Source organism: Diadema antillarum, unplaced genomic scaffold (genome assembly GCF_040938485.1).
Source record: "Diadema antillarum isolate AM-2024a unplaced genomic scaffold, OU_Dant_1.0 seq00002153_RagTag, whole genome shotgun sequence".
NCBI lineage: Eukaryota > Metazoa > Echinodermata > Echinoidea > Diadematoida > Diadematidae > Diadema > Diadema antillarum.
The window spans coordinates 131,611-159,023 of record NW_027272792.1 but is presented as its reverse complement, the minus strand read 5'-3'; the positions used below and the strand labels follow the sequence as shown (position 1 = coordinate 159,023).

Genomic DNA, 27,413 nt, shown 5'->3' with positions numbered 1-27,413 from the left:
ATCTTCTCGCAAGAAAGATCAGTCTACCAGGTAATGTTATTGCACAGTGACAGCTGAAAATGCACTCATACATTCATATTCTTATCTTCACTGAAAAAGCATGGAAAGAGTACTGCATATGTCATATATGTAGCCAGTCCACTTTGTTTTTGTGAGTCGCAAATTCCCGGCAATTTCAAGAGCAATTAAATTTGTGATTGTGGAGTGCAGCAATGGATGGAGAAATCAGGAATGTAGGGATCAAAGATAATATTGTTAATAATTTTGTTAAATTGGCAAATAGCACACAAATTGGGAAAATTAGCGAAATAAAAACCCTGTCAAATGTATGGTGCAAAGGGTGAAGTCAAGAAAATTACACCTGGTACACAGTGGCTGCGAGTGCAGCTCAAGGCGTTATGGAAGACAAGTATTGGTGAGTAGCGCCATCTTTCCCATTACATCTCGTAATATGGACTCTGATAACAGGAACAGACTTGCAGTTGCATAGTCTCCTTGGCTGGTGTATCCTTCGCAGTCTTATGCAGGATGATCCTGGGGTGGAGGTAATTGAAAGAGAGTACAAATTGCACGGGGGATAAATGATACAAATTAACTCATCAAGTACTTTGAAAATTTCACTGCCCAAATTATCACCTTTTTATCATTAAGTTTGCACCTATGAATCTCTGGATGGAATTCTCAGAAAATCCTGGGTTCAATAGATAAAGAAATTATATGTGAATATGATTTCTGAGACACAGTGGGTTAAGTCATCAAAACAAATGCAACAAAGCATTCATGTCCGTCATCCTATGAATAATGCACATCAGTCCATTCACAACTAATAATCAGGCTATGTACACAGGGTGTACATGTGCTTGCTAATGGGGACAAGAGTTTGTTTGTTTTTATCAGAGGCGAAGATGAGATCCAAATTACAACTGTTGCGTGGGTTTCTTTCTGAATATTGAAAAAAAAAGGCCAAAATAATGATCATTTTGCTACTCAAATCTCATCCAACAAGAGTGCCAGACAACTGTCAGCCAATGAAAAAAAAAAAGATCAGCAGCCCACACTCCACACCATGGATCAGCAGCGATGGGAAATCATGTTTCGGTGCAGAGCAGCAAAGTGCGTATCCATTCATCCATGCCGGGGGGGGGGGGGGGGGGGGGGGGGGGGGGGGGGGGGGGGCAAAAAAGGACACACACACCAAAAACAAAAAACCCAGTGAAGGTCAAAATGAACTCATCTGTGCACACACACACACACAGCACCAGACATAACACTCCCATTCTCCGTGTCAACCTACGCATCTCTCATGGACCAACATCAAGTATTTTTTCTCTCTCCAGTCTCCACATCTCATTAACTCCCAATGACCCCGCCCACCTACACATTCCCTCAAACAGAAAAACACAGAGCAGAGACAAAGCAAACTCCAAATCTGGAGGAATTATTTTGCATCGGCTGGTTGCACCCTACCGTCACACTCCGTGACCAGGGGGACAGTGGGGCGGAACCAGCCAGTAAAACGTGCAAGGCCACGGCTAAGAGTCACGGAGAAGACCGTGGCAGAATCAGAACAACTCTGAATGACATTGAATGACACAGGGGGGGGGGGGGGGGGGGGAGAGAAGTTCAACTTCCTGAAAATATTGATTTCAGCCTTCACCATTTGGATCACGGTGATAAAGTCTCATTTCACACCCAGATTGAACTTTTGTTTCATTCACAATGCACACTGCATGAAGGATATAATATGCATTTACACTCTTAATATTCGGAAAGGATCTATGAAATCAGCTGATTTTTCACAGGGTGGATCTAGAAATTCCATCAAGGGGAGAGGGGTGCAAAGCAGTTTAAGTACCACTTCCAGGTTTAATCAGCTGACAAGCAAAAAAAAAAAAAAAGGCCTCAACAGGTATTTTCTTGTGCCACTCAGGTTTCATCAACTGACAATCACACATACAGTACAAAAAAAGGCTTAAGCACAATACTGTATACGCCGAATATTTCGCGAGGTTTTTATTTTCGCGAAATTAGTGAGTCAGGTGCTATTTGTGAAATTAAAGACATGCGAAAATATTGACTCTGATCCTGATGTGAATGTGACGTACGCGTGTACACTTCTCCGTTCAGTACAGGACTCCACGATCGCGAATTTAACCACTCGCGAAATCGTTGGGAATTCCTGATTCGCGAAAATTTAGACTCGCGAAATATATGGCGTATACAGTATACAATTGGCTGACAAGATGGTTTCTTTCAGAAAAAAATAGATAAATAAAAGGGGGGGCACACTAACCACACTAAACAAACACACAAACACAGAATTAGGGGGGGGAGGCATGCCCAGTGCACCCCCTCCTGGATCCGTCACTATTTCAGCAGGCTTGCAAACTCTGCATCATTTTTGAATAAACCAAAAACTGGCAAAAAAATAAGATTGTAATCACAATATACTCAGACTCAGATACATATTTGGTCATGTTTTTGAAAAACTAGCAAAATGGGAACATGCTTGCAGAAACGGATGTATGCCTTACACGTGTATTTGGATGTATCACATTCTGAGTTTCGACTGCAGGCCTCGCAAACACATCAAATGCAGTCTGGTTGTGGATTATAAACAAACAAACAATATCAAGTCTGGAAATCAATCTCCGTGCAAATCAACACACTAAGGTGACTGACTCTATTGTGTTCAACCTGGGGTCAAACAACGGTGCCCGTCGGACCCTGTCGTCGGCCTACCTTCAAAGCCTGGATGAGCAGATCCACCGACGGTCTGTCGTGTGGCACCTTGCTGCTGTACACGAAAGCCACTCTGCCTCTGGGGTCAAGAATGAAATCACCGCCCATCTAAGAAAGAAACAGGCAGACAATATGTTTACAATGTACTCAAATCATGCTGGAATAACAGTCATTTCTGACAAATTGTTTTTGTTGTTGTATCTTGCTTCATTCTTTTTTCACAACTCTGATAATAATAATTGATTGCGCGCAATGTCTTCTTCACTCGAGTGCAGAGAAGATATATACCACTAGCTTTCAGTCCAAACAAAAACGTATGGTGTATATGTTTCAAATTTCATACTTTGTAGCTGACATGCTTTACTTTCATTATTAGGAGAAAAAACAACATATGTTGGGGGGGGGGGGGAGGCATCTTGTTCCAGGCATCCATGGCAGTCCTGGATGCTCGTCAGAATATCGGTACTGAATATACACTATCAATGAAACCATTACTGCATAAATGGTATCACATATCAGGTTATGCCTTTCTTCGCAGTAATGCATTAGTGGAGGACGGTGGTATCGAAACTGAAAGTGTTATCTTGAAACTGTGTCTTTCTGAGCACTAAACCTCATAGTGAGCCTAACAAGAGGACAGCACTTGCGACTGCCTGCACAAAGAAACAAAATGTGGTCATGAGGCCAAAACTGTTCGCGCATCTAGAACTTTCCTGTGTGAATGCATTAATTGCACAAGCCGGGGAATCCCCACACAGTCCTACCACAGGAATCGAAAGTTGATGACCTCTTTCAGTCTGGAATACAAACAAACAAACAAACAAACACACACACACACACACACACACACACACACACACACAAACAGATTCTGTCTCATCTAAACATCTGAGTAGAGTGCTTCAAGTCCTATTACAAAGCAGCTTCCTTTAATGCTGAAAAACAAAACAGCAACAAAAAGTATTGACCTTATATTATGTGTGGTTGGGGGGGGGGGAGACAAGAAAATGCCCTGGCATTAAAAATTGTTTAGATTTTGACAACATCCTGCATGTTGGAAGAAAATGTTTTCTGCACTCTCTGCACAGGCATTGGCACCTATGAAACAGCCTTGGCAGTGTGTTGGAAACATACACTTAGGGAACAGATCAAATGTATTCTAGCTCTCAGCATAAGTTTTTTTTTCCTTCTTTAATAAGGCCATTCATCAATTCAAGTGTTAAAAGACATAAAATATCACGGAAGTTCTGAAAAGAATATTAAATATTCCCGTTGCCAATTCTGCAAATTTACCACTGCAGCAAGGAAGCAAGCAGGAAGTAAAAAACAGATCAATTTACGAGCTGCATTGTGATACACATACTGTATTCCTCATCAAGTCCTTCCTACACGACCTACACACAAGGTCAGCATAACCTTGTGTGCCTTACATGTACTTTGGTCACAAAGGAAATAAAACCATACTTTAGTACAGTCTTTCAGAAAGTCAACAGCATGCAAGAACATCTTGACCCAATCACTCGATAGATAGCTGAAATCTTGAGAATTTGTATTAATACCATTATTATAAAATTTAAATGTTGAACCAAGGCTCAGCATTAGTGGTGGCCTGGTGGCCCAGGGCCGTCAGAAATAGATGTTGGGCCATCACTTCCAAAACAAACGAACAAATATGTTTTGGTGGCCTGATTACGGGCCACATACTTTCACTGTCAAGCCACCGAAAGAAAAACTTAGTATCAAGCTGTGTTTTCACACGTGGGACTAAATTTAAAAAAAAAAACCACAATACATATTGAAATGCATATCTTTGAAACTGATACTGAAATTGCACATTCCTTCTCAACAGAAATGTAGTGTATCGATAATACTAACTGAGCAATATCAATGCTGCATGTAGCAAAGTTTGTTTCTGAATGGTGTACACCAAAGTGCTGCAATCGTGTGCTGGCATGGCAGGTGAATGTATGTCTCTATGTCCACTGTGTACACATGCATGTGAGGTTGTGCATCAACCAAATCGATATGTCATGTCAACGATTTGCATAGTGTATGAAGCTGTTATTTTCGCGTACAGATATTTTCGCGAATAAGGAGATGGCAGACATTTTCACGAGATGTTGTTTTCGCAAATTGAAATTAAGGCTATTATAAATGCGATATTACCCTAGCGCATGGCGACATTTTCGTGTGTTGTTAAATTTGTGGTCCAACTGTGATTTGCGAAATTCGCCAAAATCAAACCCTCACGAAAATAACAGCTTACACAGTATAATGCATATCTAGTGCCAGAAAAAAAAAAATGAAGCAGTATAACAGTAGTTTTGTATCATCGTAACTGGCTTTCATCTTGTCATTTTTGCAATCAAATTTCAAGAATTGGTCAGGTCCCTCCCTCGACTCAACCGGCTGTCGGGCAGTCTCAGATACCGGATGAGCTGATGGAAGTGACTTGCAGAAGTCCTGAAACTTTGTGAGATGTTATTACCACCTTGGTTCACACATACTAAAGTCAACTAAAGATTACAAAATGCCGAGATAGCCATTAGTCAAGACTGCCATAGCATCTTCAAAATACGAATAAAAGTCACCATCAAACTTACTCAAATGTGTCTATTTCCAGCACCCACACAAACACATTTATGAAGCTTACTCTAAAACATTGCAAGATTGCACTTGAAACTTTTTTTTTCCTTCTATAATCTCCTGTGGACATAAAATGAAGCATATTTCAATAGGTAAAGCTCATACCACTATCCCTGAAAAGAACACTTAATTACTGAGAATGGTCCCACATACACACTGTACGAGCTGAAATTTTCACGTACAGATATTTTCGCGAATTGCTACTTGGAGGACATTTTCGCGTGTTGTTAATTTCGCGGTTGCGAGGGTCTAACTGAACTTAGTTATTAGCATGTTGTTATTTTCGCGTGTTGTTATTTTCGCGGTTCAAAGGCGATTCGCAAAATTAGCGAAAATAAGACCACCGCAAAAATTTCAGTTCGTACAGTACATCCTTGCTTGTAGCTTTTAGTGCAGAAGTACGGATTTCAGCTGTTATGTTTAATAATACAAACCTGGTTGGGATCATCCTCAACATTGGCAAACTTTCGCGGGAGGGTCTGTCCTCTAGCTTTTTGCTCTGCATAGTAGAGCAAGGCCGCAGTGCCCCATACCTTGCACACCGAGACACGTAGACCAAAGGCTTTGTAGATCTGGACCAGCAAAGGAGGGAGGATAGGACATACAGGGGTAAAATAAATTGGTGGAATTATTTGAAGAGTTTGTTCGCAAAAACTAATAAGTCCATTTTTGAAGATTTTGATGTACGGTCTCTGTCATAAAGTACAAAATAATACCTTTTAAATGATATATTGGTCACTACATATAAAGGTACGTTTTTGAAGCTTTGGTCAAAAGAAGCAAAAAATTTTCTTATTATTCTCTTTATTTTTCTTGGCCTTTAATCGCAAATATCTCAATTTGGCAAATATGGACTTATCGGTTTTTGCGAACAAACTCTTCATTTATTTTACTGTAAAAGTGGAAATCTTTGCAGTGTGGAAATTTTGGCACCTTTCTTGCAACCAGAAACTAGCATGAAACTAAAAACACTAAAAACAGTGCAATTACAGCAATGTTGAAAGGTTTCTGCAAAGTATGTTTTATTTCCAAAAATAGAGAAGAGGAGTAAAACAATCACACTCCAAATACTTGTAAGAGAACATGCATTCATCCGCCAACATCAACACTAATTAGAGAGAACAGTTTTGTTTACAATATGAAAAGTCTTTTTTTTTTTTGGGGGGGGGGGCACAACCATGGCTACCATCCAAGACATTTGAATCATGAACATGCCACAAAGACAACGTCAATACGGGAAAAGGTTTCATTTGATAGCTTATCACCAGGGTACTGTTTTAGAACAGCTGTGACCCTTTATAATAAAGTTCATGCACCCAAGGAGGCACCTTGGTCTAGTGGTTGTCACGCTTGATCGGAGGCGGGCGAGCTCTGCGCTCCAAGTCCCGGCCGTGACACCTGTGCCCTTAGCAAGAAAGAAAAACATCTACACTCCTGCTTCTCTCCACCAAAAAGTGTACAGCATATCAACATACCACTGCCAGGATGTGGAAACTTGAATTTGATCTTGACCTGGTCTACACTTGCAACATACGAGGTGATGAAGAGGTTAACGTGGTACAGTTATCAGGGTCAGCCAGAAGACACACACACAAATACACACTCTTCTTAACCTTTCCAAACAAAGGACATTTGAACACAAACCACCCTTGACAAAAAAAACAACAACAAACAAATATGTACATAAATCTTCATTCCTGTAAGGACATGAAGTGTGAGAATGTACACAAATACATAAACACACACACACACTTACACCCCCCCCCCCCCCATATATAAGAACAGGCATTGGCACACATACAAATACATTGTGTCTTTGTAACATGTCCATCTGTGGCAGGATATATAATTTTTCCTGTTCGGCAAAGTTAGCAGATCAAGACTGAAAATATAACATCAGAAGAGCTGAGAGGAAGGGTAGTGTGAATGTTCTCTTTTTCTAGCGAAAGGAGTCATGTACTAAAGTGAAGATTTATACCGCATGACTTTGTGTCTCTGAATAAACCACATTATCATTCATGCAGAGATTTCTGGGCAGGACACAAAAAGCATTGTGTAAACTTGTGAAGTGAGTAGATGCAAATACACTCAGTGGTTAGTTACATTGATACTTTTTCTTCCCATTGACAAAAAAAAAAAAAGAAGAAAATTGCTATACGTGACCGCCCAGGTAAAAACCAAAGAAAAGTTGCCGAGTAAGATCCTCTATAATGGACCAAAATATGTTACTTGGGTTGACGAACTCAAATCTTTAAAATTTGTTTCTCCTTGGAGAGTAATCCTTCCTCTACCTACTGTCAAAATTTGTTGGCAGAAAACAAAACAAAAATCAAGATGTTAGCAGATTTTCTGGGTCACAGTTCTTCAGACATGCAGTGTTTTCATTACGAAATAGAACATATTTTCATTGATACTTCTGCACAGCATGCCTGAGCGACCTTAATCTTTAAATCCTCTTTTCTTCTTTTTCCATGAAACTGCACCACCTTACTCTTTCTCATTCCAATCACTTTTTTCATTGGGTTAAGATGGTTCATTATTAGCAAGTTATATCCTTGTAAAGCTTAGAGCTTACTCTTTTAAACAATGTAGAAAAATGGAAATTCATTGTGGCCTACTTTTTGTGGGTTATGAGCTGGGTGATCACATGCAGCATATTAGAAGATGGGTCACAAAGAGGAACGATTTGATAAATGTTTTCTGTCCAACAGACACTAGCAAGCAATGGGTTGCAGAGCGTGAAGGCGATATAATCATCCTTGGTTTGCGCATAGACGTAGGTGTGTGACAAATAAATCTTCTGACTTCTCTTCAAGGATAAATCGCTGCATTTTGGCTGTTTGTATCAAATCAGTTGGTGCTGAATTGAGCAAACAATAAACCTCAAGTCACTTCGGATCTCAGACGACAATGCACCATTCAGCGGGAAGGCATGGGTTGCCAACTCAAGCGTGACAAAAATCAAACTAAGCGTCGTAAATACATCCGCATTCATGCATGTTTCCAAGTGGGTGCCCTTGCCTATCTAAATATTCAATGAATTGTTTGGGGCCTTTCCCCATAAGAATCCAAACCCATGTATTTTCTTCCTTGTATCTCAATTTTATCACTGACATGACGTGTTCATGATGACGACAAAATTTCCCTCATTTCAGAGTTTGCTTAGACTTGACATCTCCTTGACATTATTGAACTGTTCAAGCTGCCAAGAAAGAAGAAAAAAGTAATCCACTTTTCATTGGTTCATTCTCTTTCATGCAACACATCCATGTGATCAAGAAGACTGTCAAAAACATGTTTCGGATATAAGCTCAGAAAGCTGTGAGAAAAGAAAATTGTAAGGTTGTTCTTTTATTGTCTGTCAAGATACACAATCTAAGCACAGTTTCTACTACATGAAGGACAGAATCTTGTCTAAGTGAAAATTCATGAGGGATAAGTTTTTTTTGACATAATCACAGCAGTCCCTAAAATCCATGGGTCAGATTGTAATTAACAAGCAATTGCATTTTGAAATGCATCAGTTTATATGTGATCAGTGCATTAAAAAATCAGATTACCTGGTCTAGTCTGTCAACTTGACATATTGTTAGTTTTGTTTCATCAAGGAGATGTTATTATCTGGTATCACTGGTTCATCGTTAGTGCCAGTCAGCAAAAAGGTGCATAGTTCAACACTTTGAATTCACATTTCAAAAATAAACATTTATAAGAAGTGAGAGCACTTACATCCCTTTCCTCATCTGTCACCATGTCGAACTGGCACCCCGTGATATCCAACCACTGCGAAGCCCCCTCGCGAGAGCCAAAGGAGACGACCAGGACACGCCCCCCTGCCGCCGCGACGTCGGCGCGCCTCGCCTGGAGCTCCGCCACATGGTGGCGTCACGGGAGTCAGGCGAAGTGACGAAGGAGGACCAGGACGAGACTTTGGGCCCCGTCCAGGTAGGAGGAGACCGTGCACCATCTGCAAGTAAAAATCAACAGGTGATATAGCTTTTTAACCCTTTCTGTGCCAAGGACCTTGGACAATGCATACAATGCTATGGGGCTTTCTGTGCTAATCAGCATTTAAAGGGTTTAACTTTCTCTGGATTAATTACCACCTCCAAATGTTATTGCCATCATATATATTCATATATTATACACCCACACAGGTTTTAAAATGTTCTAACAGATATAGGGACGAAAAGACGCATAACAAGCTTGGGCTTCACTCATATCCCTATCCTAGTTCATGACACTTCACAAATTGTCGTCATTTCTTTCCAATTATTATATCGAGACATTTGTATGCATTTTTTTTTCAAAGTATCAATCTTCCTGACTTGCCAATTATCATGAGGACAAATTAGACAGATTGAATACCACAGTGTCAATAGATTATGCCTCTTCTATCAGTTTTAATGAGATGCACCAGTTCTTTCCCTAAGTAATAAGACAAGTCCACTGCACTTTCAGTGTCATGCTTTGAGACAATCTGTTTAGAGTGAATTTTGTGATGTGTTTCTAAACCAATTTTACCAGTATGCATAGTAAAAACTCACGAAACTTTACTTTGCTCTTTAATCCCAACTGGACCTACTCTAAGTGAAATAGCAGAACTTCCCAGTTTACCATAATTTAACTTTGTACCAAGTTTGATGAGATTATAACAACTTTAGGTATACAAAAGTACATACACATGGACAAGCATACAAATGGATGCACGAAAAAGAACTGTATGCCCAACTTTAGAAAAACATAGCAACAGTATGAAACAGTCCTGCTTCAGAGTGAAATATTTGTTTTGTCATAATCTCTCAAAAGGACACAAATTTGGTGAATATTTCACTTCAAACAGTAGTGAGAAAATCACACCTTAATCCACATTCTACATAGATGCTACGCTCACTGTAATTGTCACACAGAAATTAAAGTTCCTGCAAACTTAGAGTGCTGCTACGTGATGTCAAAGTCTTTTGACAGGACTAAGAGTACTCGCCAAGGTGGCATACCACGAAGGACAAATGTGTACGAGGACAACAACACAGTCCACTGAGACGATGGGAAATATCAACAAGGCACATAATGGCCACATGGTGGTAAAGCCTCAAGGTTCATCTAATCAAAGAGTGATTTTTTTTCCCCCTTTCATATACATGTCTCTATAATACGAGAGGATACTAGTTTCTTCAAACTTGAAATACTCCCTCCACTTTATGAAGATCTTTAGCTAGTCATCACTGCTTTATTTACATCAAGTACACATATCAAAAGAGACATGATATTAAAATCATATAGAATACTATTGATTACTTCAAAACACAACTAGAAATGTCGCTTTGGCGACTGGTATGCCTCCGCCATAATGCATGATTTTCCCAATAGGTCTAGATAGTACATGTGGACAATGTGTGATTACATTTTCACAAAATTGGCAAAATATTGAAATGACAAGTTTGTCACAAATGTGTTGAATGTTCACCTTCCTTGACCTAGGTTTAATTGGATGAATAGGAGAGCATGTATCTCGGGATTTAAGGACTTTAACTTGACTTTGACCCATTCATACATATAGGCATTGAGTAATTTTCAAGGTACAGGTGTGGAGAAAAAGTGCAATTTCTGAATTGAATAGTAAATTGTTACCATTTTCATCTGGCCCTTGACCCTAAAATTCATAAGATAATCACTTTCAGGTAGAACATGCATAATATGTACTAAGTTTCAAGATAACTTGAGCCACTTCCGAGATATGGAGGAAAAAGTTAGTTCAGCACTTTCACTTGATCTTTGACCTTTTGACCTTTGAGGCAAAAAAAGAAGAAGAAAAAAACTTTCCAGAGAATTTCTATTAGGTTACACATGCATACACCAAGTGTTAAAAAAAAATTAACCCTGCTGGCATTGCATAAATATGAGGGAAATAGTAAAATTTTGAAGTGTTGCACTTGACCTTTGACCCCCTGACCTTTGACCCCATGAACTCTACATTCTCTAGATAATCACTTCCAGTCAGTACATGTATATACTATGTTCCATGAAGATACCTTGAAAAATTTTCCAAGGTACAGAGAAAAAAAAAGAAGTTTTAATATTTTTACCTGACCTTTTGACCTTTGACCTTTGACCTCATCACCCAAACTTTCACCAGAGAATCTTAATTGGGTAATACATGTATACACTAAGTTTCAAGAAAATATCTTCAGGCATTCAATAAATATGGTGGAAATAGTGAAATTTTATTTATTTGACCCTGACCTTTTGACCTTCGACCTTTGACCTCATGACCCAAACTTTCACTAGAGAATCTTAATTGGGTAATACATGTATACACTAAGTTTCAAGAAAATATCTTCAGGCATTCAATAGATATGGTGGAAATAGTGAAATTTTATGCATTTGACCTTGACCTTTTGACCTTTGACCTTGAGCATGTGCACCCAAAAGTTGATAGGCACAACTTCACCTCCAAATACACATACATGTCAAGTTTCATTAGGATACCTCAACAGGTTTTGATAGTTACCTTGTCCACAAAATTCATTACGGACGGACGGAAGGACGGACGGACGGATGGACAACCCGAAAACATAATGCCTCCGGCACCACTTCGTGGCGGAGGCATAAAAAAGTATACAAGATAAAACCATTAGATTGAAAGTTATTTACCCCATAAGTACCCCCACATAAGTTGACTGTTTTTTTTTTTATTCTGTGATTATCCAAACCTATATTTGAGTTCAAGATGATTCAGTTCTTATCGCTTTTCTTAAGTAATAAGAAATCAAACAAGAAAGGTTTCTATCTTCTTCTTCCTGTTAGATCACATATCTCAATGTGAGTTGGCCCCTTTACCCCACCCCCATTTCCCCTATCCTCCCTCCCTCTCCCCCCCCCCCCCCCCAAAAAAAAAAAAAAAGGAAGAAAAAGGAGTGGATGGAAGAGCAAGTAAAATACATTAAAAATTACAAAGGTACTAATCAAATACCAAATCATAAAAATAAGACAATATCTATTGATCAATCTATCTATCAATCAATCAATCAATCCATCAATCCATCAATCAATCAATCAATCAATCATCAATCAATCAATCAATCAATCAATCAATCAATCAATCAACCAACCAACCAACCAACCAACCAACCAACCAACCAACCAACCAACCAACCAACCAACCAACCCAATCAACGCATGCACACACAAATGAATGAGTACATACAAGCTCAAAGATAAGATACCCAGAAATAAAGAACAATTGAGCCTAAGTATTATGGTCGGGTGACCAGCGACTTACTTCCCTGTCCGCACATCTTGAACCTTGGTATCACATGGCCCTTCAGACCCAACTCGCAAGCTGGCCGAGTTTTCACTGGGGATGGAGAGCTGCCCATCTATCTCTTCACAAACTGATTCCACTCTGCCTGGGGTTTGCACAAAACGGGGGGGGGGGGGGGGGGGGGGGGGGGGGGGGGGGGGCAGGGAAGATTTAATTTGTAGCTATGATTATCCTTGCTATATTCATCAGAATACAAGAAAAGGTACACTTCTGATCATTATGAAACCCCTTCAAAGCAGTTGGCAGTATGCTATATAATCTTGGATAGATAGTGCATTGTAGACAAATTATACTTTGATCATCTATTGCACAAACGAAACCCCATTATAGCCAAGGGCAAAAGTTAAGACTGGGGCGATCATGTACAAGAGGAGTGGTATGACATGTTTGAGACAGGAGTCCTGGCAAGGTTACGAGAAAGACAGAGATACAGACAAAAACAAGAACAAAACTAGAAATGTCGCTATGGCGACTGGTATGCCTCCGCCATAATGCATGATTCTCCTAATAGGTCTATAGTACATGTGGAAAATGTGTGATTACATTTTCACAAAATTGGCAAAATATTAAAATGACATGTTTGTCACAAATGTATTGAATATTTACCTTCCTTGACCTATGTTTAATTGGATGAATAGGAGAGCATGTATTTGGGGATTTAAGAACTTTAACTTGACATTGACCATTTCATAAGTTTATGCACTGAGTAATTTTCAAGGTATGGAGAAAAAGCGCAATTTCTGTATTGAACAGTAAATTGTTATCATTTTCATCTGGCCTTTGATTTATGAGAGAATCACTGTCAGGCAGAACATACATAAATTCAGCATGTACTAGGTTTCAAGATAACTTGAGCCACTTCCGAGATATGGAGAAAGAAGTAAGTTCAGCACTTTCACTTGATCTTGACCTTTTGACCTTTGACGTTCTTGGCAAAAAAAAAAAATCCCAGAGAATCTCTATTGGGTTATACATGCATACATCGAGTTAAAAAAAAATTCTGCTGGCATTGTATAAATATAGGAAATAGTAAAATTTTGAAGTATTGCCCTTGACCTTTGACCCCTGACCTTTGACCCCATGAACCCTAAATTCCCTAGATAACCACTGCCAGTCAGTAGATGCATATATACTATGTTCCATGAAGATACCTTGAACAATTTCCAAGATACAGAGAAAAAAGTGAAATTTTTAACATTTTGCTTGACCTTTTGACCTTTGACCTTTTGACCTCATGACCCCAAACTTTCACCAGAGAATCTTAATTGGGTAGTACATGTATACACTAAGTTTCAAGAAAATATCTTCAGGCATTGCATAGATATGGGGGAAATAGTAAAATTTTAAGCATTTGACTTTGACCTTTTGACCTTTGACCTTGAGCATGTGCACCCAAAAGTTGATAGGCACAACTTCACCCCCTAATACACATACATGCCAAGTTTCATTAGGATACCTCAAAAGGTTTTGGTAGTTACCCTGTCCACAAAATTCATTACGGACGGACGGAAGGACGGACGGACGGACGGACGGACGGAAGGACGGACGGACGGACGGAAAGACGGACGGACGGACGGACGGACGGACGGACAACCCGAAAACATAATGCCTCCGGCACCACTTCGTGGCGGAGGCATAACAAAACAAACAGGGAACAGGGAAAGAGAAAGAGAAAATATGCAAAAGAGCAAGAAAGAAAGGAAAAAATATAAGAATTAAAGAAAGACAAGAAGTGACAGAAGTCCATGCTGAATGGAATCTCACTTAAGCCCCAGCCAGGGGAAGTTTCTACAAAACTTGGGGCCTGGGACATGTCTGACTTGTTGTTTCCTCAAAGGGTACCTGACACCTAACATTGAGGCAGTCCTAGGACTGGTCTCTCCAGATAAAAGGACAACATAACTTGGCCAGGTAAGTCCTAGAATTGTTGTTTGCTCCAATGTCAGCCTGTCACTGAAACTGTTCTTAAAAAAAAATGTCTCATTTCAAAACTCAATCTGTGATCTTGTATCAACCCCTGGCTGTAGGGTCTATAAAGAATGCTATGTCTGTTTCTTCTCATCCGTCACAAGATGGTGCTATGTTAAAACGTGCCGGCATTACCTTGCCCGTCACAATGTTTACTATCGAATTCTATGCAAGTGAGTGAACACAGCAATAACTGTCTACATTGTATGCAAAATTGGAGCAGTTTCACTTTTATTTCATTGAAATTTGTACACATATTCCACACCTCCTGCCAAGTGGTAACAGACACTGGAGTCTTTATAGCATGCAACATATTCACATCTTGGTACTTGGGGTTTGGATGAGCACATCTAAAAAAACATCCAAAGTTTTCGAGTGAGAGACCAAACATTCAACAATACACAACTAGAGAAGCACTCTGAGAGCGCAGACCTCCACCAAGTATGCAGCTCATTTCCACCACTGATCTTGTTCTTCCATAGAGATATCAGTGATTTCCACCCATACGTATTACAGCATTGTGTGCTGAGAGTCGCCCGATTTCCCAATATAGAAGCCTTTGTTACGTCATATACACTCAGCTGCACGGCGCGCTTCCCCTAGCAGAAACTAGAGCACGCACTTTAGTGTGCACATGCTAACCTCAAATACGTGCAGCCTGAACTCCCAAATTCATTGACCCTACCTGCCAAAATATCAAAAATCCTTCATAAATTCCCCCAAAATTCTCGGATCACTACCAAAAGTTAGTAGTTTGTTACTTGTGTCATTCTCGACCTTTCCTACAGGTTTCATCCCAATCTGTTCAGTACTTTTTGAGTTATTTTGCACACGGACAAACTAACTAACTAACAAACCAACGGTAACAAAAACATAACCTCCCCCCTTGGCAAAGGTAAAAATGTAGGTATTGCATCTGCCCCTCTGGACTACAAGTTCTAAAAACCGAAAGCTATTTTGCAAAAGACAATGGATGTTAGCTATTGGCAAATCTGATACCAAAAATAATTGTAAGGCAGTACAGCAGCATGCATTCGACGAGCTCCGTTTTACAGAGCAGGGTGGTTTGGTTTCCTAGTACAACCTTGCCTTTAAATATCGAGTTATGTGTGTTTATCGGCAAATGAATCAATGCTGGTTAATGGTCCCTAGTCAAACAAGTGTCTTGCAGAATTCAGGTAATCAAAAAGCACACACCCACCTCCACTTCTTCTAGAGTTGACACAGTATCCTGGACAGACGGCATGTGGAAGTGCTTCTGGAAGAGTGACTCCATCTCGGGACGACTTACCACATTCAGACTAAAGGGGGGAAGAGGGTGACCATCAATGGTTACAGTTCTTATTTGGTTCATTTTTTCGAAGGTTTAATATTCCAAAAATGATATAAGGTTACTCTTAAGTTTGTTATTCCAAAGATTCATTAATCTGAAAATGAACTAAGGTCTATTAATCTCAAAATGAAATAAGGTTTCCAGTAGTAATTACAAAGCTTCAATAATCCAAAAATGAAATAAAGGTCATTATTCTAGAGGTTCGTTAATCTGACAAGGAAATAACATTTGTAATTTTGAAGGTTCCTTAGAATGCACCTTCTTTTCATTTCCAGATCAACAAACCTTGAATCATATTCTGATTAATGAACATTATTTCATTTGTTAATTAAAAAACCTTTGGAATAACAGACCTTTTCCCTGTGACTTTTCAGATTATCAAACCTTCAGAATAACAAACCTTATCTCATTGTTAGATTAGCTAACCTTAGGAATAGCAAACATTATTTCTGCTCAGAACAGAGAACCTTCCGAATAATGCCACAAATATTCAGATTAGGGAACCCTTTTTCACTTTCAGATTAATAAGTATCTAGGTAAAGAGATTTTGTGTTTTCAGAATAACAAACTATTGAAATAAAGAACTTCATTTCATTTTGGATTAATGCAAAGCTTGACTTAGAATTCATGGGTGTGCTTTGGTTCAACTAAACACCTGGTGATAATTATGAGGCAAATTAGAAATTAACTCAGAAACATATTTGAATATAGAATTTCCCTATCAGAAGTTCTCAGGAAGTCCCGATTTGCAAGAAAAACTGGACTTATTAAATATATGGCAAATACATTCGCACGTGTTTAAGCATTCAGTAAAATTTGAGTCTCTAGCAGATCCAATAGATGAAATTTGTCTGTTTCAGTACACTGATCTAGTTGCTCAAGAGGAAGCAACATTGTACCTTGATTTTATCCCAGGGAACATCCTGTGTCTATCAGACAATGATCGAAACTATGGCCTTTTCTTCTTCTCATTCCCCGTGGACAGCCGAACAAAATACAATTGTACTTGTACCACAATTAAACAGAGAACTGAGGATATTAAACAAGACTGTAGGAGTGCTGTCATTACGTGACTCGAAACCACGGTGCTTACCTCGTAAACAGGGAGTAATAGATTCCTATTGCCTGTCCAAGGACAGATATCCCAGAGTTAACAAACTCTTCAAGTGAATCTGAAAAAAAAAATAATAAAAAGAGTACGAGAAGGAAACAAAGAAAAGTTACACAAGCAGATAACAGATATACATAGTAGATAGGTACCATACATAAATAGACACATGGATGGGTAGATTGATAGATAGGAAATGAAATTGTTTATTTGAAAATGGGGGGAAAAGGTCTTGTATGGTATTAACTCCAATCAAAACTGTTGGCATTCTTGGCATACGGTGCTACACTTAACCAAATTTGAATTGATCATAGGTATTCCGTGTGACACTCCCCTCCCTACCCCACCCCCACCCCCATCCACACACAACCACAAACACACTTCTAGCATACACAAAAACAGATTAAAAATTATGTCTGACCAACACTGGGTGTATTATTCGAGAAGGCTCAGCTATTCAGGCCAGTTTTTATTATCAATAATTATCAATAATCATTGTTGGTTAAACTAACAGACCATTGTTTGCAGAGATGTAATGTGTCTTTCATTTTCAGTATGAGAATGGCGGTTTTGCTACAGAAAGTTTGCACACAAGGTTAAAGTGTACACCTCATATTTTTCTTCCTGTTTTTGCTTCCTTCAAAATTCTTGGCAAACAGTGCTCAGTCCTCTAAATGTCAGCAAATTTCAATAATTAGTAGTATGGCAAGTGGAAAAAAGAACAGTACATGTATGTCTGAATTCAATGCTTAGCTTCCTCCCAACCTGACCATGATAAGAAAAAAAACGGTAAACTTTTGATTTCCTCCTGACTTCTTTCTCAGGATGAAAGGTTATACCCTAGTACAGGCCTCGAATTACCCGGCAGGCAAAAGGCAATTTGCCGCAATGCCCTATCTACTTGCTGCAATGCCTCTCTCAAAATTACCATGCTTACTGCAACTTTTCCTTGCTGCCCTTTAAAAATTTTGAGAGAGAGTGCCCCTAAAACCAAAAATTGCCTGTCCCTAAAACTGGCGAAATTCGAGGCCTGCTAGGAGTCTTTTTCTACTTGCAAATGACCGTGATGCATCAGTCTTTTTAGCATATTTTTCATAAAAGATGTGAGTGACAATTCGTCCAGAAGCAAAACATTGTCAGATTCAAACTGTACGATACAATGATAATATTTGTACACAGGAAGTGAACATATTGACTGGAAGCTAGGTTACTTGAAGAGTCAAATAGCAATCTAAATGAATAGAAAAGAAATTCACAGAAAATATTCACTATCCTGTACAAAACACAAGGATATAATTATGTGATCATGCATCACAAAATCAACAAAATGCCACACAACACCAATTTTACATGAGCACTCAAAATAGGTGAAATGGGTGGGACTGGTTAATTTTTTATTTTTGTTTTGATATTTTCTGACAGAGCAATTCTTCTATATATTATATTTCTAAAGTTTGATCATCATTACATACTGAATGTGAAACAGTGTTTGTTTTTTTATGAGAACATTATATATATATATATATATATATATATATATTTTTTTTTTTTTTTTTTTGGTAGAATGGTGTGATTGGGTATGTCCTTATATGCCCCTTTGCATTTCTTAAAAACACTTCACTTTCAACTCATACCTTTTGAAAGAATGATGCTGCTGCTTTGAAAGTATTAGCAGAGAGGTGGAAAGAGAGTGATGAATAACATGTGCTGATGGAGTGTGCCAAATTTCAGCTTAATCTGAAAATCCCTTCATTGTGGGTGGTTGCCATGGAGTTTTACATCCTGTTTTTTTTTTTCCCCCATTCATTGCACTGAACACTGCTTGCTGAGATTATGCACATGTGAAAATGACGACACCCTAAATTTCACAGCCTCTTTTCTCAGTAAACACTTTTCCATAGGGTGTACTTTCTTTCCATTATTTAGACAGGTTGGGAAAGTCCATTTGTATTGAGTTATATATCATTTTAAAACTTGCAGTCTGCTTTTTTTTTTTCAGAATCAGCCTGTAAAAAAACCCCAAAAAACACATAAAACATAAAACAACCATGTCTGGCAACATTTTGCTGGTTTTGGGATGCAGTGTTACATATATATTACAATTGAATATGCTGGTTATAAGAAATTATACATTTCCAAATTTATATAAGGATTTGGAGGGAGTGCTTAAAAAAAACATCAAGATTAACAAATGAAGACACAATTGCGGACTGATATCATTATGGACTTGTATCACTTGTTAACCCTTTAACACCTGAGGTTTCTTGCATTGTCAACCTCTCTCACCACAGGAAACTCTTAATCTCAAACTATTTTGCACAGATTAAGACAGAGTGATCATGTATCATGGAGATTCAACTGCAAACTTAACTAGGTAAACAGGATGTAAGGACCAAGCAACATAATACACAATTTTACATGCAGGATGCCAAATCTGAATTCTCACACACAAAACCCACAAACACACATCATTTGTGAGTTATTCAGCCTCGTCATTAAGCATTACCTGGAACTGTAATGGTTCAGTTTACACTAAGGTCCATGTATTCAAATCTATAGACACTTCTCTTCTGTGGACTTAGTAAAACTATCTACAACGTGTAGTCCACCTGTAATAATCAAAACACTTTACTACTTAAGAATATACTCTGCATTCCCAAGTTGCTGCTTTGTCAGACAAACCTCGGACGAGTGTCAGGTAATGTCTTGTATAAAATATCATATAAAACTGTTACTGTAACTTCCTTGTAAAAGTTAACTGGTCTACTGTTTAATATCATTAAATCAACGGTTCCCCTGCCCCCCCCCCCCCCCCCCCCCCACACCAGCCCGTGGGACCACATAGGACCTACATACAGTTGAACCTCCCTTATCCGGCCTCCCTTTATCTGGATCTCTCTATTATACGGACGCAATCTCGCCATGATTTTTTTTTTTAATAATTACGGTAGGAAAGGGGGATTCCCAACTCCTTGAGAACTCCTACACAAACACACATGAATTACATACACTTGATACATTTCTTAATAATTATTTAGATAAATCATCCCAAGAATTTATAAAAGAAAATGATTTCATTCTTGCAAACACGAACCTCTATTTTGGGGTCTGTTACTGAGTGTAACAATGAAAAGGTTGCAGTATACACATTACTACATGTGGTACTACAATGGGCTACATCAGTACATGTGTATGTATATGTACATGTATAAAGCATTGAGTCTCCCGTATCCGGCCAAATCCCTTATCCGGATGAGCCCCGGTCCCGACTTGTCCGGATACAAGAGGTTCAACTGTATTCCCTAAATCTATAGTAAAGGGGTACCATGGTACTTTTTGCCTGAAATCTGGCCTGAGAACTTGTTTTAAAGGGGGTGTATTCTGCATTTGACCTTTCACCCAGAAATTTCTTTTAAAAAGGGGAGTTGTTTTAGTCTCTAACATTATGTCATGACATTTTAATTTCTGCTTAGTTTTTAGTTGTCATCTCAAATACATACAGCTGTGGGGTTACTGTCTTTTCTGAACATCATTCCATGATTTCACATGTGGCTAACTGTTTTGTAGTAATACAATGGCATCTAGTCTTCAACAGCAATCAAAATATTGGGAGACCACAAGCCTTGTACAATGATGCTTTAATAATATGGCTTCAGCACACCACTAGCATAAAATAGGAAATATCACAGGGTTGAATTCTTGTCCTTTGCTGGGTTGTATGATCAACATTACATTGTAATGAAATTTCACAAAACAGAGCAATGCAAAACTACATTTATACCCATGTACACTAGCATATAGTGGACTGTAAATTTTTAAGTGCATTTCGTATCACAGCATGCTGACAAGTGTTCAAGTGTGAAAAAGAAGGAATGATTTACATTGTATATTTGGATTTTTTTTTTCCAATTGAAGACTCCAATTTGGACCAAATCTTTTGTTTACCATGCTCACTATTCTAAGTTAAAAGTACAATATAGCATGCGAAAGTGGAAAAGGTTCTCCAACCAAAGAACAGACGAATTTCTGCATTGCATGTACTGTCAGTGCAGTATGAGAGCCATTAAAGCAGCAGAGAGACAATCAAAACACATACATGAAAATGATACTTTCACATGCATGCATAAGTATATATTTAAAGTAGATGTACCATCACACACACTAGAATTCATGGTAAAGGCATAGTGTCAGGGTAATTGTCAGGGTCTAAGCAGCCAAATGTATCAGATGATTATGAAACTACACATACACAATTATTTAAACTAGACTTGCAAATGTAACACACTTTTGGTAGATGAGTGGTACTACTCTTGATACGATGTTATATGTAATATATTGATAACTTTGGTCTCTCTCTCCTTCATGTGAGAGACTAACAATGAATATGGTACTGGCACTGGCAGTAGGCAAGGGTGCAGCGAATGATACCAGTACATAAAGACGATTAATACAGGGGAGGTAATTTTAAAATTCAGTACACAGAATGATGCCATACCCACATAAATGAAGTCCATTTCCACCAGTATCTAATGAATTTACTTTAAACAAGAGACCCGCGGGTCACGCGCTCCCCTGAGTATCGCAAGTTCACCTTCCATGCATTCTTGCAGACTCTTACCTGAGAACATTGGAAACTTATGGTGGGGGTAGCTCTGAGAATGGGGGCATGGTGTCCATTTACATATTCCATCACACTGGGAAAAATATCTGCCAAGTACACTGTACTTCATAGAACGTTGGATTATGCAGCTTGGGAAAAAAAGACTTAAAGCCCTATCCCTTTTGATTAGAACTAGAGAAAAATATTATTTAATATTCATTAATTTAGGAGGTTTGGTCCCCCTGGGGCCTCCAAGGAAGCATGGTGCCCATTTAAACACTTTGAGATTTTATTCCTATGGGAATGCTACTTGACAAGTTTGGTGAAAATCCATTATGTTGTTTTCAGCAAGAAGATGAAAATTTAGGCACACATTTGGACCCCCCCCCCCATCCCATCCCGCTTCCTTGGGTCCCAAGGGGGTGGGGGGGGGGGGGGGGGAGGGCACCCCTGATTCTCCCATGAACAAACTTGAAACAACAGTCATCAATATACTGACTCATTGTATTAACTTAGCTCTTGAAATCACTTCCAGTTCTAGAGAAAATCTGTAAAGATTCCTTACAGGAGGGGGGGGGGGGGGGGTGGGACCCCTGGGGCCCCCAGGTGGGGCATGGTGCCCATTTGATGGAGTTTAGATTCTATCCCCCTAGGGATACTACCTGCCAAGTTTGGTGAAAATTAGTGATAGGGTTTTCAAGAAAAAGATGAAAATTTACCATTTCAGTCCAAATTTAGGCCCCCTGGGGCCCCCCAGGTAGGGCATGGTGCCCATTTGATGGGAATGAGATTCTTTCCCCTAGGGATGCTACCTGCCAACTTTGGTGAAAATTCATAATGGCATTTTCAAGAAAAAGATGAAAATATACAATTTGGGCCCCATTAGGACCCCTCCCCACCCCCCTCCCCTGGGTCCCAAGGGGGGCACCCCTGATTCCGCCATGAACAAACTTCAAACTACAGTCATCAATGTACTAATTCATAGTATTAACTTAGCTCTATCACTTCTGGTTCTAGAGAAGAAGATTTTTTTAAGATTCCTTAATTTTGGGGGGTTTGGGCCCCTCTGGGGGCCCCCCAGGAGGGGTATGGTGCCCACTTGAACAAATTGAGATCCTATTCCCCTAGGGATGCTACCTGCCAAGTTTGGTGAAAATCGGTCAAGGGGTTCTCAAGAAGAAGATGAAAATGTAAAAGTTTACGCACGACGGACGACGCACGACGGACGCCGGACGCCGGACGAAGAGCGATCGCAATAGCTCACTTGAGCCTTCGGCTCAGGTGAGCTAACAATGAATGAAATTACTAAGGGTAAAAGAGAATACAGAATAAAACACTTGACAATCCCTCCTACGCTCCCAATCAAGGTTGAAGTGAAGATGTATGAAGGGTCTGCCACGTATCAAGAGGATCGTCCAAATTTTTTGTCATACGTGCCATCTAAATATAAAAATCCACAGTAACACACTCAGTAAAAAAAAATATGAAAAATCCCATTGATACATCTCCCATGGGTGAGTAAGAAATAAAACATTAATTTTATATCATTTGTCTGATCACTTCCGTCAGTAGACTTTGGTTTACTTGTGGTCCCTGCATGTAGTAAACCTCTGGGGAGCACACCTTTCTATGTGCTGGGCCATCTCTTTGGAATTCACTGCCAACTCATAAGAAATGCATCATCAACGCAGTCATTTAAGAATGCATTGGAAATTTGTATTTGTTTCATGATATCTGAACTTTTTCCATTTCTCTATCTTACCTCTATACACTCATCTTCGAGTGCACCTTGAGCATTTCATTTAATGGATTTGGCACAATATAACTTGCATTATCACCATTTTGCACAAGATTTGGGAGGAGCAAAAGTGTGGCGTCTAAGGTATTCACTTTAATAATAAAGATCAAAATCATGAAACTGTTCCCACTGTGGCACAAGCAGCTAACATGGTGCTTCCAGTAATTCTAACAATTCTTGTATAACGAAACAAGAACAAACACAGAAGATAACTCATTGGGTCATGACCTTCCCATTCCTCCACCCAACCCCCTACCCCTATCCCCCCCCCAAAAAAAAAAAAAATAAAAAATCTGTAGAACTGTCCATTTTCCTACGGGGAATTAGTGTTTCAAGTACACTGGTAATACCAAGTTACCTTTGACCTTCAGTTTGGCCTCTTCCAACACGCCCTCCAGCTTGGACGTCTGCTCAGTCACGCACGACACCAGGCCCGCCCCGTCTGCCATCGTGCCACCTTGCTCCGCTTCACCGGACTTGGTAAAGACTGCTGGCTCCTTGCGTTGGTATCACTGCTGGTCACCTGTGGCAGTATCAACATTTGAAGTGATTTTTATGAATTTTGCAAGTACAGGTTATCAGCTAGACTCATCTATGATACATACAATGTCCTTCCAGTATAAGGTGACCATTGTAAGGAAATACAATGGGAGGCCACTATAGACAGGCTGGCAGTAAATCTGATTCTACGTGCTGCAAATAATGGGTGTCGAATGTATGACTCTCATATATACACTTGTACATACAACAATGCAGAAGGTCAAACTATGAATTTATGGTAATAATTGCATAACATGTCTTGTTTTTTGTACAATCTTTGTCCTGCCATCCAAGATGCCCCTTACATGTACTTTAAGGAGCATTGTGGACAGCAGGACATGGTTTATTACCCATGTGTATAAGTACAAAGTGGAAACTTGCCAAGACAGCTATAATATTAATGTAATCCTTGAAAACTTTTTGTAAGCGATAATGGAAAAATACTTACCGTTCTTTTTCTGCTATGTATTATTATTATTGATAATTTTATTATTATCATCATTATCATTATTACTACTACTAGGTACTACTACTACTATCATTATCATTATTATCATCATTATTATTATCATCATCAATATTATTAACATCATCATATTCATACTATTACTATTACAATCAAATTATCATTGTCGTACCTATACATTGTAATAGTGACTATGAAATTGGTATTGTATTATCAACGGTGCTCAACTTGGATGGAGCAAGCAACATTGATACATTATGAAATGTTAACCATGATTAGGTGGCCACTGTACAAAATCTTGATCCCTCTCCAAGGAGTCTAATAATTGTTGAATACAGTTAGTAGGTGCCACTATAACTGCGATCAGCAGCCCCAAATGTGTAGCGTAATGGGGCTGCGGACTGTAGCATTCAGAATCATGACAGGGGTAGTATTGTGGATAAATATCAATTTAAAATCGAAAAGTTTCTTCAATTTGAAGACTTACAGGTGAAGTGGAAGTGTTGACAACAGGTAACGTGCAATGTTTGGTTCTGCCAATAGTCCCTTTCTGTTCGAATTGATGACCTAATGTGACTCGGTCAAGAGGAACCTGGGAGAGCTACACTGAATTGACGGCCAGTGCATGCGCACAAATTTCAAATCCATTGACCAGATAAGATGTCTGTGTGCGCATGCTCTGGCCATCAATTCAGTGTAGCTCTCCCAGGTTCCTCTCAACCGAGTCACATTAAGTCGTCAATTCGAACAGAAAGGGACTATAGGCAGAACCAAACGTTGCACGCTACCTGTTGTCAACACTTCAACTTCACCTGTAAGTCTTCAAATTGAAGAAATTTTTTGATTTTAAGTTGATATTTATCCTTGAAACTACCCCAGTCATGATCCTGAATGCTACAGTCCGCAGCCCCATTACGCTACGCGTTTGGGGCTGCTGATCGCAGTTAGTGCCACTACAAATAGGTGGCTGCTGAAACACTGGATTTACTGCATATCAAATTCACACAATCTTTATCACCACACAACATTATTAAATTGCAGGCTATATCATTTCTTTAACTCAAACCACAATTCACAATCGAAAGCATCAAAGCTACAAATCGACACATTATTGTTCTTTTGTAAAATAAATTTCCTGTTAATGACATCTCAGTTCGAAGGGCTTTTTTTCACACACTTTTCATTTGACTTTGGTTTCCATTCTGATGAGCTTTTTCTCTCTTTGTGTACTTCCATTTTCACTACTTACACTACAGATATCCCTTGTGGTATGACAGCTAAGTGCAGCTTCCACACCATTTCCAAGGCTTGAAGAAATTAGATTACTTTGAAAATTGAAAATTTGAATGCTGCTAGTACAGGCTGTACCTCAAATTCTGGCTTTGGTGTTTAAATCATTTATCAAATATATTATGTTATTACTCTATCACAAGGGTCTAGTTTCTATCAAATTTATGACATTGTCAAAAAAAAAAAAGACAAACATCGATGGTTTGTTTGTTGTCACTGTTGTTCTTGCTTGAGAAAAAACCCCTCTGCAGCATTGCTATAAGAAGTTACTGCTGATACTGCCGAGGTACCGGTAGGCCTAATTGAAAACAGACATCTGCACCATATACATTGGGATCAGATTTCAGACGGGCAAGTTTAAACAGTTTCCTGCATGCACCACACTCCACACACATCATGACATGACAAATGAGCTTTTACTTTAGTTTTTAATCAAAGAATTAAAAAGGACAGAGGACCTACTTCCTTCCGCTCCCTTTCAAGCAACTGGTACACTGGTAGCAACTACTTAAATTACACAAATGAGAATCAGGGCTAACCTATCCAGTGCAGTGAGACTGTGGAATTCCGCATGAAATTCTTTCATCAGATTGAGACATTTTTGAACTTGGTAAATTGCACGAGACTTGATGCTCAGAGTTGGCAGCCCTGGCTGGAGTATGAAGTTTCTATGAAAATTTCGCATTCACCTGGGTATTTTGCACTTGTTGGACGTTTCTACTAGAAAGTATTATCTAGTTCTACCAAGGTCAAGGAGGTACTAGGCAAACCTCCTTGGTTCTACCCTCTCCTGTGTAGAGCCTCTTTTCTCTGTCTTCGACTCCCTCACTAAGGCCCCCTTCATGCTTCAAGCTTCCTCGCTCGCCCAACCTCAATATCTCCAACCTGTATTGTGTATGATTCATGTAAGGCCTGAACTGAACTCTTGAGTCTCGGATCTTTCAATTTTTCCCCAAGCGAAATCGAAGTATGACCCCACATTCCCACTAACTTTTGATTCGAAAAGGCGAACAGTTTTTATATTTTCTCTGCAAACAAAGTTCATAACCACCTTGACCTAAAGATCGGTCTATATCTTGTCGTCAAAAATATTTGTGTTCCGCGGAGACGTCTGGCTTCAAAGAATCCCCTCCTCCGCACAGAAGGATTTCAGTCTACTAAACACTAACGTTACCCCCGGCCGGCCCCATCACCCTGCCTCCCGATCCCTATGGCCCTGCGCTCTGCATCTGGCTGCTGATACGCAGGGTCTGAAGTGCCGAGTAGATTGGTTGGTTTTTAAGACGAAATTCGACTTACTTCTATCCGAATAACACAGTAGCTGGCATCACTCTCTCTCGGTACGTATCGCTTTCTCTGTGATTCGGGTATTCTCATAATATATACGACCGTGGAGTATTTTCTAGACAGACGATCGCATCAAACACGCCAAAGGCTTCTGATCTCCCCTCCTGTGTTTATAAACCGCACGCGATGCATGCTGCTCGCTATCGCGATCTCCCGCAGTCCCAAACGTGCTTCGTCGCGTTGCAAAAGTAGTGGCGCGCTGAAGATCGAAGATGGGCCGCGAAACCGATAACATAATTACTGAGTAACCT

At 39.4% G+C, this 27,413-nt stretch overlaps 1 protein-coding gene across 1 annotated transcript; it reads right to left on the bottom strand.

Annotated features, from left to right (window-relative positions):
• Window positions 1-491: 491 nt before the first annotated feature.
• On the bottom strand, window positions 492-27,413 carry LOC139714061 (uncharacterized). Its single transcript, XM_071625789.1, has 10 exons — window positions 27,115-27,413; window positions 23,878-24,042; window positions 17,107-17,185; window positions 15,878-15,981; window positions 15,467-15,481; window positions 12,671-12,782; window positions 9,118-9,355; window positions 5,823-5,960; window positions 2,743-2,850; window positions 492-534 (listed from the first exon to the last, which is right to left on the bottom strand). Exons 2-10 carry the CDS (start codon window positions 23,966-23,968, stop codon window positions 520-522), a joined length of 900 nt encoding a protein of 299 aa, XP_071481890.1. The 5' UTR covers window positions 23,969-24,042; window positions 27,115-27,413; the 3' UTR covers window positions 492-519.